The following is a 15,357-nucleotide window of genomic DNA, read 5'->3' on the forward strand; positions in this document are numbered from 1 at the left end:
GTCATGTGACTATTTCCACAATGATAACAGATGTTACATCCTTAATTATTTAAAAGAAATAGGCCTAAGTTGAACTATATATCCTAAATATCTATTTCTATCTGCATACTTTCTTTTTTATTTCAAAGACTTAGTAGTAGCATCAGAGTGCTTTCTATCTATTATACTGAAAAATCTACTGGAGTGACTGGTTCTCCTGCCTTATTGAATCAAGGTCAATGTCATAATCAAGAATGTAACATCTTTCCTATTCATTTAATCTATTTATTTTTATGCTTAACTGGTTGATCTGCTTAAGAAGGATGCCAGGTAACTCACGATGGTGAAAAAACATTTTCCATTATTCTCTTTCCTTTTTTCTTTCCCCTTTATTCTACCTCCCTTTAAGGCAACTTTGCTATCTTTCCTCTAAAAGATCACCAGCTTTTGACTGTTCTGTCACAAGCTCATATAACTGTCAAATACTCTCAAGATTTAGCTTATTATTAGTCCTTAAGTGCTCTGCTCTGAGCCTTGTAATATGCTTCATTTCAAAAGTTAAGTTTGAAAGTTTTAAAGTTTAATCTTCATTTTATACAAATAAACAAATATTCTCATTTTTAATCATGCAATTGTACAAATTAAGGCTATATGTATCTTGGAATCAAAACTGTTTGAAAACGAACAGATCCAATATGAGGTCAAAACTATCAGTCCAAAGTGAACATTTAAACTACCTACCATCTATTTCTCCAGCATAGACCTCACCAAACATCATCCAGTAGGGCTGAAATACAATATCTCGTGCCAGAGACCAAGAAGGAGGTTCTTCTGGTGAAAGGATTGCCTTTCGTGAGACGCCAAAACTCAGCAGAACTATGGCCATCATAATCACAATATAGAACATGTTTGCTGTCTAGGCATTGAAGAATTAACTGTGTTAATTAGATGTAATTTTATATACATATATACGCAAATATCTTTTAAGGAAGATAATCAGTTACTGCTTTTACAAATAGGAATACAAAAACAAGGTCAACAATCTAATTCACTGGAGGAAATAAAAACATTTTCCAGAGGTTAAAATCATTCTGGACTAAAAAGGCCACAGGTTCTACTTGCTGCTCAAATCTTTCTTAAGATCTTACATAAGATTTGAAAAATGCAGAGGCCTTGTGACGCTGCTTTTCATCCGTGGTATCTTTTTCCAAATTGACAGTAAGGAATAGCAGTTAAAATGATTTTGCCTTCTAACACGGAATCAGAATTACTATGCAATACAGAATATAAAAGTATTAATAAGATAGTTCCTAAGATCCGAGGGAAATTACAGTGGGAATCTGCATATGCCCCTCAAGACTAGTCAACAGTTCAGCAGCAGTTCAGCTACCAAAAGAGAAAAAAAATTAATTTTGATCTCAGAGAAATTCTTCCAACTAAAAATGGAGTATAATTATTTGAATCAAAATGTAAAATAATAATGAGGCAATTTCCAAGAGCCAGGGGAATTATCTATAGTAATGAGCCTATCTGCAAGACATGGTGATTTTTCTTCCTCCTACTATCAGGCTGGATCAGAAACTCAACTCAAATACAACCCTTTTCTAAGGAACTAAGTGAAAAAGGCTTCTGTGAATAAATTGAAATCTGATTGTCAAGTCACAAACAGAAAAAAATCATGGTAGTTTCAGGTAATGCATTCACTGTGAGTTATTAGGTAACATCTCCTTTGACCATTGCTCTTTTCTGTCACTGCTGACCTTCACAGGTATCTCAATAGATGTCATGAGTACAAGAAAATCGTTCCATAGTATAATACTTACCATTTTCCCAATCATTGTCAGATATGGGCCAGCATGCTGATTCACAGCAAAAAGATCAAGGAGCCGGGCATACCAAAATATTATATCCAAGCAGTAAAGTAGACGCCCTGCTGTTTGAACAGGGGGCTCAGACCAGCGCAAGCCAAAACCAATCATAAACAGGATGATAGCTAAAGAATCAGTAAAATTCCAGTATTCATAAATCCACACCTTCACTTTCTGGCGGAATTTTCCAGGTTCTGAGATAAACACCTGAATAGAATGTGGTAGAATGTGTAGAAAAGAAAACCATGAAAATCACATTCTTTAACTTTCTCTGAACTGTTTCATGATGTTTGAAAATCTATCTTTTTTTCCCCAACTTTTCTCTATTTTTTTGCAGGCCCACATACAACATACTGTAATTCAATCTTCACTGAGGTGTAGATTTCATCTGTAGTATCATATCACTCAAATATGACAAGACAAATAAGATAGGTATTCTTGGAATAGCAAGTTCTAATCCTGTACCCAGACACTGAAGAGCATGTTCCTCAGTAGAAAACAGTAAATAGTAGAGAACAGTTATGCATATTTATCATTATAAATTAATTAGTATTTTCTTGAGGAATGGTTATGACCTGAAAAAGACCTTTCAAAAGCCCATAATCATGGAAAAGTATCAACCTAACCTCAATGGAAAAACAATTAAGTCCTCTTTTTTCAGACCAAAAATACAAAGCAAGATCCTTGCATTACACCAAGGACACACTAAAAAAAAACAGAGCTGGAACTAGCAAGGTAAAGAATGAAATGTTTGCTCCTTGAACTGTGAGGTGCCCCAAAGGGATTTTAAGCTTCATTGAGCAAATGTGTGAAGTGGAATCTTTGGGAGGCTGTAAATAAAATCTCTGCACATTGCATGAATGAGACCATAATGTAGTGCTATGTAAGATCATACTGATAAGTGCCAAGTGAAGGAAAGATTTTTAAACATTATGCCCTTATCCTGCCATAATTTATGCATTTGAACATTCACGTAAGAAAGCCATCCTACTCAATTCAGCCGGAGAAATTCACATGAGAAACTAGTTGAAGAATCAGGATTTAAGGTTTTAGCCATTATTTGACACAAACTAGAGAAATAGAGGCCTGTAATTACATCTAATCAGACCCTCAGCAGTTAATTAGATGGATGTTAGACACATCATCCTACAAAGTCTTTGACAGTTGGCCAGAACTAGTACATGGACAAAGGAAATCAGGAAAGAATGAATTCCAAAGTCTTCAATGAATGTTAATGCAAAAAAGAAAAGCTGGTGTTTCCACTGTCCCACTATCAGCACAGTGCAACAACACAACAGTGATCTTCAAAGTTCTTGACAGTTCATATTCTCTTTTTTTTTTCCAGTTGTACAATCCCTGTACAGTTTTTTTCAATTTTCTCTCATGCAGCCATAAAAATTCTATGCTCTTCCCATACTTAAATATACTCATAGTATTTCTGCTTAGGCTTGAAATTCTTCACATCTTTCACACTGATGTCACAATTTTCTGAGTTACCTGTTGTAACAAATCCTTCATTTAGAACAGTGAGCACTTTGTTCCAGTTTTTTTCCTTCTAAAAGTAAAGAATTCAGAAAGCCACATAAAGGACACCTTATAGCACTGTTGATTATGCCCAAGTCAGTTCTACACTGAAGATATGTCTGAGCATATAAAAAAAAGCTGAAGAACTATATAGCTGCATTTGTCCTTTGGTCTGGGGTGCAAGGTTTGTTAAGAAACTCAGATATAGACATCTGAAATAAAAAATGACTAATTTTTGCTGCATTATTTTTTCATGCCCAATCAATCCAGCGTTAGAATTTGCTGGTTCTTTCAGTTTTGTTTCTGAATGGTCATAGAATCACAGAAGATAGGAGTTACAGATCATCTAGTACAACTCCCTGGCTAATGCAAGTTCTCTAGAACCTGCATAGGAAAGTTTTTGAATATCCCCAAAGAAAAAGACTCCACAACCTCTCTGAGAAGCTTGTTTCAGTGCTCTGTCATCCAGAAAGTAAAGAAGTTCTTTCTCATCTTCAGATGAAACTTCCTGTGTTCCAGTCTGTGCCCATTGCCTCTTGTCCTGTTGCTGGGCACCATCACAAAGAGCATGGCCCCATCCTCTTGATAAGATTCCCTCTCAGTCTCTTCTTCAAGCTAAACAGTCCTACGTCCCTTATCCTTTTCTCATATAGGAGATGCTCCAGGCCGCTAAATATCTTTACATCGCCCCACTGGACTCTCTCCAGTAGTTCCCTGTCTTTCCTCAACTAGGGAGCCTGGACTCAGTACTCCAGATGTGGCCTCAACACGGCAGAGTATAAGAGGTGGATAACCTCCCTCAATTGACTGGCCACACTTTTCATAATGGACCCCAGGATACCACTGGTCTTTTTGGTCACAAGGGACACAGGCCTCCTGGACAACCTGTTTTCTACCTAGGTCCTTCTCCACAGAGCTCCTTTCCAGCATATCAGCCCCAAACCTATATTGATGCAAATCAGTTGGACTTGGTGGAAAGCCTTAGATTAATCTACATATTACATTGATAACACATTCAAAGTGATGTCTTTAGACAAATTTCATATTCATTATAGGAAATCTAATGGCTTAGTTCTCTACTGGGGCTCAAAATCCCAATTTTGCACAATTATTTTCAAAAAAGCTGTACAATAACAGCGGCTTACCCAGCAAAAAAAAAGAGATTTAAGGACGACTTTTAAGATTTATTTTGCAAGCCCAAGTAATGTTCTTCATATTTAAAAAAATCGCAGAAATAAAATGCCCTATGCAATTCTTTCTTTCACTAAATTCCCTCCACTGGAAAATTCGAGGTTTGGCATTCTCTAGTCAGTTTTATTTTGTTGTTTATAATATATTTTTTATATAAGGGAAGTGTGAAAGGAAAAGCTTACCTCTCTGATTTTTTCAATGGCAGTGCTGAAAATATAAATAATAACAAGCCACTCCTGCATACTTGGTCTTGGTTCCATCTTCACCAACACAGTGTATGTAAAGAGCATGAGAAAAGCCATGTATGCCATCTACAAAACAGATAATATATAATCCAGAATGCATGAAAAACCTCCAAAAAATTTCTGTAGACAGAATAACAAATGACTACCCTGAGTATAACCAAATACTCTTTGAATATAATATATTCAAACAACTGGAACACTTTAAAATTTTTGAGCCCAGCTCTTCAAAGTATTTTTTGAGGAAACTTAAACATCAGCAAACTTGTGCTTTGGTGTTCAAAAGATGGAAGCAGAAGATGAACTACTGCAGTGCATATTCACTTAGGCCCCAATCACACAATATGAAATAGACTATTATCCATCTTTCTCATTATCTACCTATCTTTCTGTCTAGATATTATTATCTGCACACTGTTAGTTGTGCAGATAATAGTGCTACACTATTATCCTGACCAAGAAACCATTCTCAAAGCTACATGAATCACAAGTGGTTTATAAGTGCCTTCCAAAACACAAAAAGAACAAAATCAATGGCAAACATATTTTAAAGGTACCAAATCATGCAATAAATATATCTGAGGTTAAAAAAGTATAAAGTAGTTGATTGCTAAAGAATTAACAGTTTATGTAAACAGTAGTCTGACCTCAGAGGCAGCTTGATCTCAAATATCCTAAGTTCTACTGATAAAGGGTGAGTTACTCAAATTGATTTAATCAATATATGTACCATAAAATGAAAATTTATTCAGTAAACGCTCCATAGCAAATTATTGTTTCTAGATTAATTTTCACTGCTTCAAGAAAGAGTCCCTAAATATAGAGGTATAAATATATGTGATAATCTATGCATTTGAAGTCATTTTCAAATTTTTCTCTGTGTTGGCAATTATACACTGTAAAAAAAAAAAGCTCTGTTTAGGTTTTTCTTTAGTTCCTCACCACTGTTTTGTGGGTTTTTTGCTGAGCTTTTTTGCTTGTTCTTTTTTTTTCTTTTTTTTCTTTTTTTTTTTCTTGTATGGATGTGCTGTTTCTTTTTTCAATCAGCTATGTGATTTTAGCTGAAAAGATTTTCATGCAATTGTAAGATTGCAAGAGAAATATTCACATATTTTCCCACTCCTCCCCACCACTTAATGATTGTAAATCCATGCTGGGCAAAGAACAAGAACAAGTGGCATCAAGTTGTATTTGAGAAATCAAGGAGAATTTTGGAAATCTAAGTTCTTGTGCAATGACAAACCGTGTGAAACCAGAATTTGACAATCGGTGCATTGTAGAACTCATAGATTTTTCTAGTGCCAGTCAGGTTTCCTTGTGCGTCGTCTACTTGACTTTCATCAGACGTCTGAGCTACCTTCTCCACATCACAATCTTTCTTTAAAAGGAAAGAGCATTTTAAAAGTAAGAAACCATAGCCTATGACAGCAAAGGTTGTGCTGTTAGCAGAAAACGTTTAAGCTTTGTTAGAATCTGTAAAAAATTACTCCAGCTTGTTTTTATCTTGTTACGACCATTCATTAGCATCACCACTTTTCTACTATAAATATCTTTTAGTATTTGCTCTTATGATTGACAAGTAGAGATCAGCAGACCTAAACTTGGTACTGTTTTTGACACACGTTTCTCTTTTCAGCAAGTCATTTATCCCTCTCTATCTCTAAAATACAGACAAGTAGCAACTTCAGTTTGACTTAAGTGTGTTGTCTAGAAATCCACTCGCATCTGTGTGGCATTATGAAACAAAGGAATAAGTACCCTAGTTCAGTCCATTGTACACAATCAAAATATATTTGCACATAAAATGTCAGGACAATGAACTAATAAATACAAAATCCAGTTGCTATTTTTGATGTATCATATGCCTCATTAGAAGATGAAGACAAAATAAGCATTCTGTCCCAAAATCTGCTTAGAAAAAAAAAATATAATTTCTTCCTCAGCAAATTAAAATAAAGGAAAAAATAAATGATTCTACATTCACAGTTTGACTCTTGTATGAGTGACACAAGAATTTGAGTTGCTGCAGACCCACAGCAGCAGACAGCTGAAAACAAACAAACAAACAAACAAACAAACAAGTAACTAGAAGACTTTGAAAGAAGTTTGAAGAGATGAAGTAGAGTACCCTTATGAAACTATAGAGAGATAATAGCTGATCAGGATTAGAGAAACCAAACTATTTCATTTTATTTTGTTTTAGCGTTAGCAAACTGTCTTGGCTAATATTGATGCTAAGACTTAATATGCTAAGATTGATGCTAAGACATCTGCAGCATAGCATTTTCAGTACATGGAGATCTGTGTCCATTACACAATTCCTCCTTGAATTATGGGCAGAAAACTGATTTTTTTTCCCATCATCTTTGATTCAGAAAAGTAATAAAACAGAGAAATTGATATACTGAATCATCCTGACATACTCTCACTCTAGGGTAAAAGAGAATTTGTCCCATGAAAGACTTCAATATCCAAGAAAGTGGAATTTATAACTATGTGTAAAAAAATGTTCTATGTGTCACAGGTATACTGATGAAATGATTTATACTTTTTTCTACTATATTTCATATTAGAGTATTTAAGAAAACTAGGTCAGACTTTTGTTTCAAACAACTGTCTGTATTAGATAAGAAGTTAAGCCTATTGCTAGTTTAGAAGGGAAGCAGATTTTGTAGGGCAGGTGAAAAAAGTGCTGCATTGCCTTCTATCGGACTGCAGGGGGTCCCTAAAGCAAGTAATTAAAACTCACCTTTTGTCTGTATCATAGCTGCTATCTAACCCCATAGAAACCTATTTCTGAGATGACTATATTAGACAGGCACTGCATGGGGTAAGAGATTTGAGCAGTTTTCCGCATCAGAGATAAAAAACACAGGTGTGGTATTAACAGGCCTGCCATTCTGCAGCAAAAGCCCTAGACAGTAATCCACTCTTATTTTGTACAAATTGAAAGTCAACTGAGAAGGTCCAAGGCAACCTATACCATATCTGCTGTAGGAAGAGCAAGACTGCCTGACACATTTCACTTGACGATCATGTTTTCACTGTCAATGCTTTATCAACATTGATGTGTAGGAAGTTCTCTGTGTCTGATATCTGCCTCACGCTGAAAAATTCTAGATAATTTTAATTCAAGGAATTGTGAAGAATGAGAAAAAGGACAAACAACACTGCTTAGCGGAAGTCTGGAGGAATTCAGATCTTAACGGGAGAAGTTTTCACCTACACTAAAGACTCTCTACATTCAAATCCAAGGACTTTACAAATACAAGACCCCGTAGAGTGTTTCAGTACAAAGTTCATGTGACTAAACCAAAAGCACATTATGCTTTAAATAATATCTCTATTAGACTCAAGAGACTGAGAAGTAGAGATACCCTTGAATAAGGAGAGTAGAGAGTTTATACCCTAAAATAATAGCATAATTGACTGACAGTTGTAACTTGTGTATTCCTGTGAGTCTGGGAATGATTTCCTCAATATGATAAATGCAGGATAGATTAAGTGACTTGCCAAAAGTCCATTCAGGTTCTACCCAAACCAGGACTCAAAGCCCTACTTGAGAATCTGGTCCCATTGTTTCCATCTGAACGCTCCTCCTTCACTCAACAAACAGACACAAATGACTGCTTATCACAGACTAACCAGAGACAAGACATCTTTCGTGCTGGCTGGGCTCTGATCACCATGGTACCATGTGAACTGATGGAAGTCTTGAGACTGAGGCACATGAGACATTTCTGCCTTGCTTTTAAACTCCAGCATCAAGATAGTGGGAGGTAGGAGAATACTTATAATGACCTAAAAGAGGAACATGAGATTCAGGAAATTAATTTAGCAGTGATAGCATAGTCCTGAGGCCAAAGATTGCCATGCCCAGTGACAGCAAAAAAGCAGAGCTACTCCATGGCCTGGGAAGGAGTCACTGCAGCAGGAACTGCCACATCACACTCCTACTGTTTGTGAAGAACTATACTGCTCTAGATTATTAGAGAACCACAATGCAGTGCAGTGAGAGGAGATAGGGAGGGATTAGAGGATGAAGAGGAAATGGGAACAGAGAAAACTCAGAATATGCATTCACCTACTACTCCCCAGCTTGCTTTTGCAAGAAGTAAAGCCAAAGCAAACACTGTCCTCCTTTCCCTTGTCTTTCTTTTCTTTCCCAGATGTGCATGGTCCAATCCACGCTCAAGCATATCTACACTGGACTAGTTCATAACCACACAGACATGTACAAAGCATTTGAACAGCATCTAAATGCTCGGAAAGTTAAAGTGAGTGATGTTACCTTAAGCCAGGAGTTCTTCCGCATCTTCAGACGTCCCATCCACATATCAGTCAGCAGCATCTGTGTACAGGTATGAGACACAAAAGGCCGAAGGCCCACAGACACTGCTAATTTTAAGCACGTTGAATTGCTCCAGTTTTTCAGTTCATAGGTCAGCAACTTCATGGCCATTTGTTCATTTTGTTTGAATGCTTTCTCCAATATATCTAAAGCAAGCTGCCCAAATTCCCTAGAACAGAAAAGAATTAACAGTCACAATAACAGGGACCTGTCAAAACTCAGAATCACTACTGCAAAGAGTTCCATTAACTACAGTTCAGTGAAAAATCACACTATGTCTTCTCCCCCTGTTCATATTGCTTTATTGATATATAGAGTAAAAAATAATTTGGGGGGTAAATGTAATTTACTTAGTCCTACTCATAGGCTTTTGTGACATTTTGTTTTCTATTTTCTTATTATTTGTTTTGTTCCTAACCTCATTCAGTGATCAAAATGGATCCTATAAAATGCTGTGCATTTCCTTCAGCAACTCATCACTGTGAGGAAGCAAAGCAGATAGTTGAAAAAACCTCTTCTATTACAGTAGCTCCTACAACGTTTTTGTTGAAGAGACTCTGCCAGAAGATATACCTTCTTTTAAATTAAACTTTGGACTTACACATAACAAGCCAGCACAATTTACTGTACTCTGAATTTGAGGAATTATAGTTACAAAACCATAGGAAACCCTGAAATGATATAACAAATTTGAAGAAAATTCTTGGACTACTTCATTTTTCATTTACTCAGATATTTCAGAAAAATACTTCTCTTTAGGTCTTACACAAAGCAGGACTTAAGAACTGGTTTTACTTTGCTCATTACCAACTATTAGCGCTTTTTTGAAAAGTTTAATACAGTTGTATCATAATGGCTTTTTGACAAGTAAAGCTGATAAGGGAAGCTACAAAGGAAATTTCAGCTTTCCATTTAACTACTTAGAGACAGTGAGACATGTATTTCTCACCTATATTTCCATTTTCAACTGTGCAACTAGATTACATACTAGTAGATTTCCCTTAACACTTGATTAGACTGTGCACTAACACTTGATTAGACTGTGCACTAATACAAAGCTCCATTGTATGTTATAAACAATGCACAGCTGAAGGTATTTTACACTCCCCAGTCTGCAGCATCCACTTACTTACTCCTAGTGGATCTTACTTACTCCTAGTGGATTAAGAAAAAGGGAGAACTCATACTTTGAGTACTTCTTAAGTTCTTCTGAAGTGTCATCCACCATGTTGCTCTGTTTAGCTTCACGTGCCATTGCCCTGTAGAGTTTACAAGCTACAACTGCTTTGACCATGGCTTCCTCTCCATGCTGCCAGAAGAACATCGCCATCTTCTGCCTTCTCATTAACACTGCCCAAACCAGGAGGTCATTATAAGGGTAGATAAAACCAGATGACTCATAGTTTTCTGCAAATTTTATATTTTCTTTTGATTTCTTCTTAGACTTATGGGAACCAGTTGATTTTTCCTATAAATTTGTTTAAAATATATATATATATCTGTGAATAATTGAGGCTCATGTAAAGAAAACTAAATGCAAACCCAAATAGCAAATAGCAAAGTGTTTGGTTTTCACATATATCTAAGTCATAAACCAGAGCTAATGTTACAGTCAGATTACTAGTGCTAAGAAGGGATAACACCTGCAGAGGAAAAACACTCCTTGCTCTGTACCCTTGCTATTTACTGCCATCCCTTTTCTCCAGTCCCTGAAACACCAAGATACTACTTTCACTCTCTTGTACTTGCGTCATGACGAGAGAAAAAGCAAGAGGAGAATTAAATGTACACAAAGGACTTAAAATAGTTAAAGGTACTTTTTACTGTCTACCACACATATAGTATAGATTTTCTACACATTCCTATCTGGGTATTCTCTGCTAAAGGCAAAAAAAAAGTCTTGCTAAAGTGAGTTCATTTTGGCTCAGACAAGTTCTAATAAAGCGAATTGAACTCATTCAACTTCATGGTTACATATCTGAGATATAATACCTATTTGTTGACCTTCGCTCTTTTAACATTCTTTCCTTGATAGAAAATATTGTTGCCATTTTCAAGATATCAGAACTGTATCTCTTCTTAGTGCAGTTACTTTAATAAGCAATCCTGAGAAAACACAGGGAAAATCAGAAAACTCCTACTGCTATTTCCAAATATGAAGACTTTCAGCCACAACTGAATGCCACAGATTTTATTTACGTTAGTGAAAAAAAGCCCTTATCCAGAAGTGGATTAAAGTCACAAAGTATCATGGGAGGAGTTCATTACTTTATGAACAATGGGCAATAAAAACTAATAACAAAGTAACAGCCTGCAAGTATATTTCTTCAACAAATCTTTCAGAAAACTGATTAGTAGACTAATTAGTTCTAAGAACAGTTCAGAACAATTACATTACCTTGCATTTGTAAGGCTGTGCTGTTCTGAAGAACTGAGAATGCAGGGTATTTTCAGGAGATTCCATTCTGCTATCCATCTGATTGCTCTGATGAAGGGAATGAGATAGGTTCTGCGAAAAGCTGGAGAGCACTCTCTAGATGCAAATGCAGACCACAAAACACACACACGCAAAAATCAAATCAGGGATGAAGTTTTCCTGTATTTAATGCTGGTTTTGATGGTGCCTCTGAGTTATTCGGAGACTACTTGAATCAGCCACCATTCTAACTATAGTAGGAGCATATACTGTCAAGATAAAAATGGCCTGTTTGACATTTAATTTTGAAATTTAAATTATACATATATCTCTAGTATTCTCTGAAAGACAATATACATATTTCCTCAATAGCACACAGTCATTTACGCAGAGCTTTTGCTACAATTGAATCACCCAAACTGGATACTTTTCCAAATGCCTGTCCTTATGAAAGGTACCACAAGTTCTTTAAAAGACAAAAAAGTTCCCTGAACTTTTTGCTGACCATTTCATGCAAATGATAGCATACCTAGCATTCTGTCTAGATATCAGGTGCATTTGCCTGGTCCATTTCCAATCTCTCCTCAGCTGACAAATTTACAGACCTGTCAAGCATAGAATACACTTATGGTCCTCAAACAAACCACAATGACATCCTGAGCTGTTTTCAGGTGTCATGCTATGGCTTTTCTTGGCACCCTGTGGTAAGCATTTCACAGAATTTACCTTGTGCTTTCTGTAGAGATTATTGTACAGAACTCGAAAGTGTTTCCTTGTGTAGCTGCTCCGATAAGCTTCACCAAGGAGATACTCTATCACCAGCCCAATATCGATCAAGGATATCCTATAATCTGAGGGAAGCGTGCTCTGAAACATCAAGAATTTCATGATGTTATTATATGCAACATTCAAGACCTGTTACTATGAGGGAATTCTGGCAGAAGGTGCAACTGACAGCTTTGGCATCTGTCAGAAAGAGTACACATTCTCTAGGCATATGGAATTTCTCTGGGAAGGAGAAAACAGGCACACTGACATTTTTAGCCTAAGAAGTGTGACATGTGCTGCACACTGCATACATGTCACAGAGGGACATACACTGTAGTATTCACAAGACCAGCTGTATTCAATGGTGAGAGTAATTTACTTCAGAATACTCACTGACAACCAGACACACTGATAAAAATCTTTTTCTGATAACAAGAGACAACTAGTATTGTACAATTTGCTCATTAAACCAATTCATTAAAAACGAAGTAGTGGATGAAGAATATATTTAATATTGTAAAGTAATTCCAGGAGACTGGAGTCTCTTGTAGAGGCTCAAGACTACTATGACAACTAAGACAAAAGCTTCACTTCTACATTCATTATGTGTATCTTCCAAGTCTGTCACCACTTGTGTTTAAAACACTACTGATTGCCTGCTTACGTTAAATGTAGTTCCGAGACACAAGCTTTGTGACAAATTATCTGAAGAACAGGTTATCTGCCATGTGGATGACAATTATCAACAAAACCTTAAACCATAACTCTTGGATATGAAAAACGGGCCTGCCTCTACAGCATAAGAGGTTTTATATATTCCCTGCAGTCTAAACCTCTCTGACTGTGAAAAGCCATTTTCTTCATTAGGCTGAGCTTTTTTCAAGAGACTTCACTGGCAACCCTCAAGATAACCAGTTAATGCTATCTATTCCTGAGAACAAGGAGCACCAACAAACACATTGAGTACTCTGGGGCATGTCTCACAGGATAGGGCTTGGCTTGCTCTTACTGCTCTGGCATTAAGGGATAGGCCAGTATTTATGACTATCTGTATCTGTAGGTACTTCTTCGCATGAAAAAAAAAGTATATATTATGCTTGTAGGGCAAACTGCAATGTATTTCTATTCAAACACCAGCAACAAAGCTGGTCACATTAATGGAGAAAGTATCTCTGTTCTTAGTGTGGAAAGGTAGAATATATTTTCAAGACTGTGACTCTCTCTCTTCACCACATAAATTAGACCTCAAATATTTCCATCAGCATGGGAAAGCACATAAAAAAGCTTGCCACAAAAATCAGAACATGCTGCACCAGTAGCATTAACATGAAGATCATCTACAAAAATAAACTTATCTCAGAAATCCGAGTACATGAAATCAGAGAATTCATCAAGCAGTCATCTTTCTTTGTTTTTGTTTTTTGTTTGTTTTTTCTTTCTTATCTTAGTATTCATAGCTTAGAAAGAATTAGCCAATTAATATAGTTTCGGATCTAGGCATCTCCTGCAGTGGAGACTAGATGCAGAAAGAACAGCTCATCCTTTCCTGACTAAGCAAAGCTGTCAGGTGCAATAGATAATGGTAATAAAAAATAAATTAAATGTAGCTAAATAATAAGGCTTCCACTGAACTAATTCAGACAGAGCTCTGTGCAGTAGTCATCCACTGCCACCTTCTGTTCTTCAAGATGCTGCAGCACATTAAGATATACTTTGTCACAGCATCTTTCTGTTAATGCTTAACAAGGAAAATCTTTTTTTAGCTTTAGGGGGAAAAACTTGACAGCAGTAAGTATAATTATTGCGCTAAATAATTCACTAAATCTTTTGTGCAACCACTTCATAATGTCACTTTAGTAATTCAAGAAATAGACAGTCTGATCTATATGAACTGCTGAACTTTGAAATTAAGGTACTGGACCCTGGGGAACATTCAGTAGAAAGTTAGTTAATTGCTTGGGGGTATTAGTGGGATGAGGATAAAACTATTTAGTAGATAAAGAGTTTTAGTAATGAATCCAGTTTTTACTATTTTGTATTCCCCACTATTGTCTAATAGCAGGGTACCACTGGTCACTGAAACTTTTAAGTTACTATTTTAGCTCCTCAGTTTCTCCTATATCCATTACCTGTTTCACATCTCGAATAAGGTGCTGCAAAAGTAGATTGGATGGTCCTTGTTTCTGTTATGTGAAAAGAAAAAAAAAAGTAAACCAACATGTCTCTCAACATTTGAAAATCAAAGAAGCTTGAAGATCTTCAGAATACACCGCTGTGATTCATTTTGCCCTACAAACCTATTCAAAATAATTCATCATCAGTCTGCAGCAGTTCCACAATCTTCAATCTTGACATATGCTAAAAAGAAGCAAGTATAACTTTGGTTAAACAGCATACCATTTCCAGCAAGATAAGCATATATCAAATACAAGATTAAAATCAGAGTATACTTTTCATAAGCTTCAAGTGAATACTTAGTCTGGTTTAAGTCAATGAACTGAAAAATAAAAAGATGGGACACATGCTTCATTTAAAAAATAATAATAATAATAATTGAAAAACATTAATTTCCAATTTTTTTCCAAAGCTTTTTGTAAAAAATGTGAGCTAATCTCTTAAGCAGAACAGTAATCTTTCCACATATTTTTATGTATTTTATCCAAAGTGTGCCTTCTGTAAGGCACTACAATACTCACTGTATTGTAGAGCTCTTCCAGACGAGATATGGTAAGAAAACGGTGCACGTTCACTCCATGCTCTATTAACAGCTTTACAAAATCCACCCGGTCCATCACTAAAGCATCCAGCATTGCTTGTTCCAATGCACCAACCTTGAGAAGGACAGAGACAGAGGAAAACCTGGAAAACCATCTTATTTTGGAGATGAAAAAAAAAATCCTGAACTGCTGATGAACTATTTATCACAATGATTCATCTTTATGTGTACTTCCAGCACACAATATGAAGGAAAAATATGCTGGAGGAAGCATCCTCACAAAAAAATCCAGCAGTGAGGTG

The 15,357-nt window shown here is 36.2% G+C and overlaps 1 protein-coding gene across 11 annotated transcripts in view; it reads right to left on the minus strand.

Annotated features, from left to right (window-relative positions):
* The window catches only part of TRPM6 (transient receptor potential cation channel subfamily M member 6), a 94,768-nt gene that overhangs the window by 36,997 nt on the left and 42,414 nt on the right, over positions 1-15,357 (minus strand). For 8 of the 11 annotated variants that reach the window (XR_014880368.1, XM_085213008.1, XM_085213003.1 and 5 more), the window contains 11 exons: positions 15,036-15,170; positions 14,469-14,522; positions 12,298-12,438; positions 11,554-11,688; positions 10,343-10,623; positions 9,096-9,324; positions 8,450-8,605; positions 6,048-6,182; positions 4,745-4,873; positions 1,803-2,054; positions 721-895 (listed from right to left, as the gene is read on the minus strand). Coding sequence is in view for 10 of the 11 variants with exons in the window: in XM_085213008.1 (XP_085069134.1) it covers positions 721-895; positions 1,803-2,054; positions 4,745-4,873; positions 6,048-6,182; positions 8,450-8,605; positions 9,096-9,324; positions 10,343-10,623; positions 11,554-11,688; positions 12,298-12,438; positions 14,469-14,522; positions 15,036-15,170 (1,822 nt within the window). In the remaining variant the exon portion in view is untranslated. The remainder of the gene's footprint in view (positions 1-720; positions 896-1,802; positions 2,055-4,744; positions 4,874-6,047; positions 6,183-8,449; positions 8,606-9,095; positions 9,325-10,342; positions 10,624-11,553; positions 11,689-12,297; positions 12,439-14,468; positions 14,523-15,035; positions 15,171-15,357) is intronic. The other 3 variants (XM_085213004.1, XM_085213006.1, XM_085213005.1) reach the window with 3 other exon arrangements.

This window comes from Meleagris gallopavo, chromosome Z (genome assembly GCF_905368555.1).
Source record: "Meleagris gallopavo chromosome Z, MGAL_WU_HG_1.1, whole genome shotgun sequence".
Classification (NCBI taxonomy): Eukaryota; Metazoa; Chordata; class Aves; order Galliformes; family Phasianidae; genus Meleagris; species Meleagris gallopavo.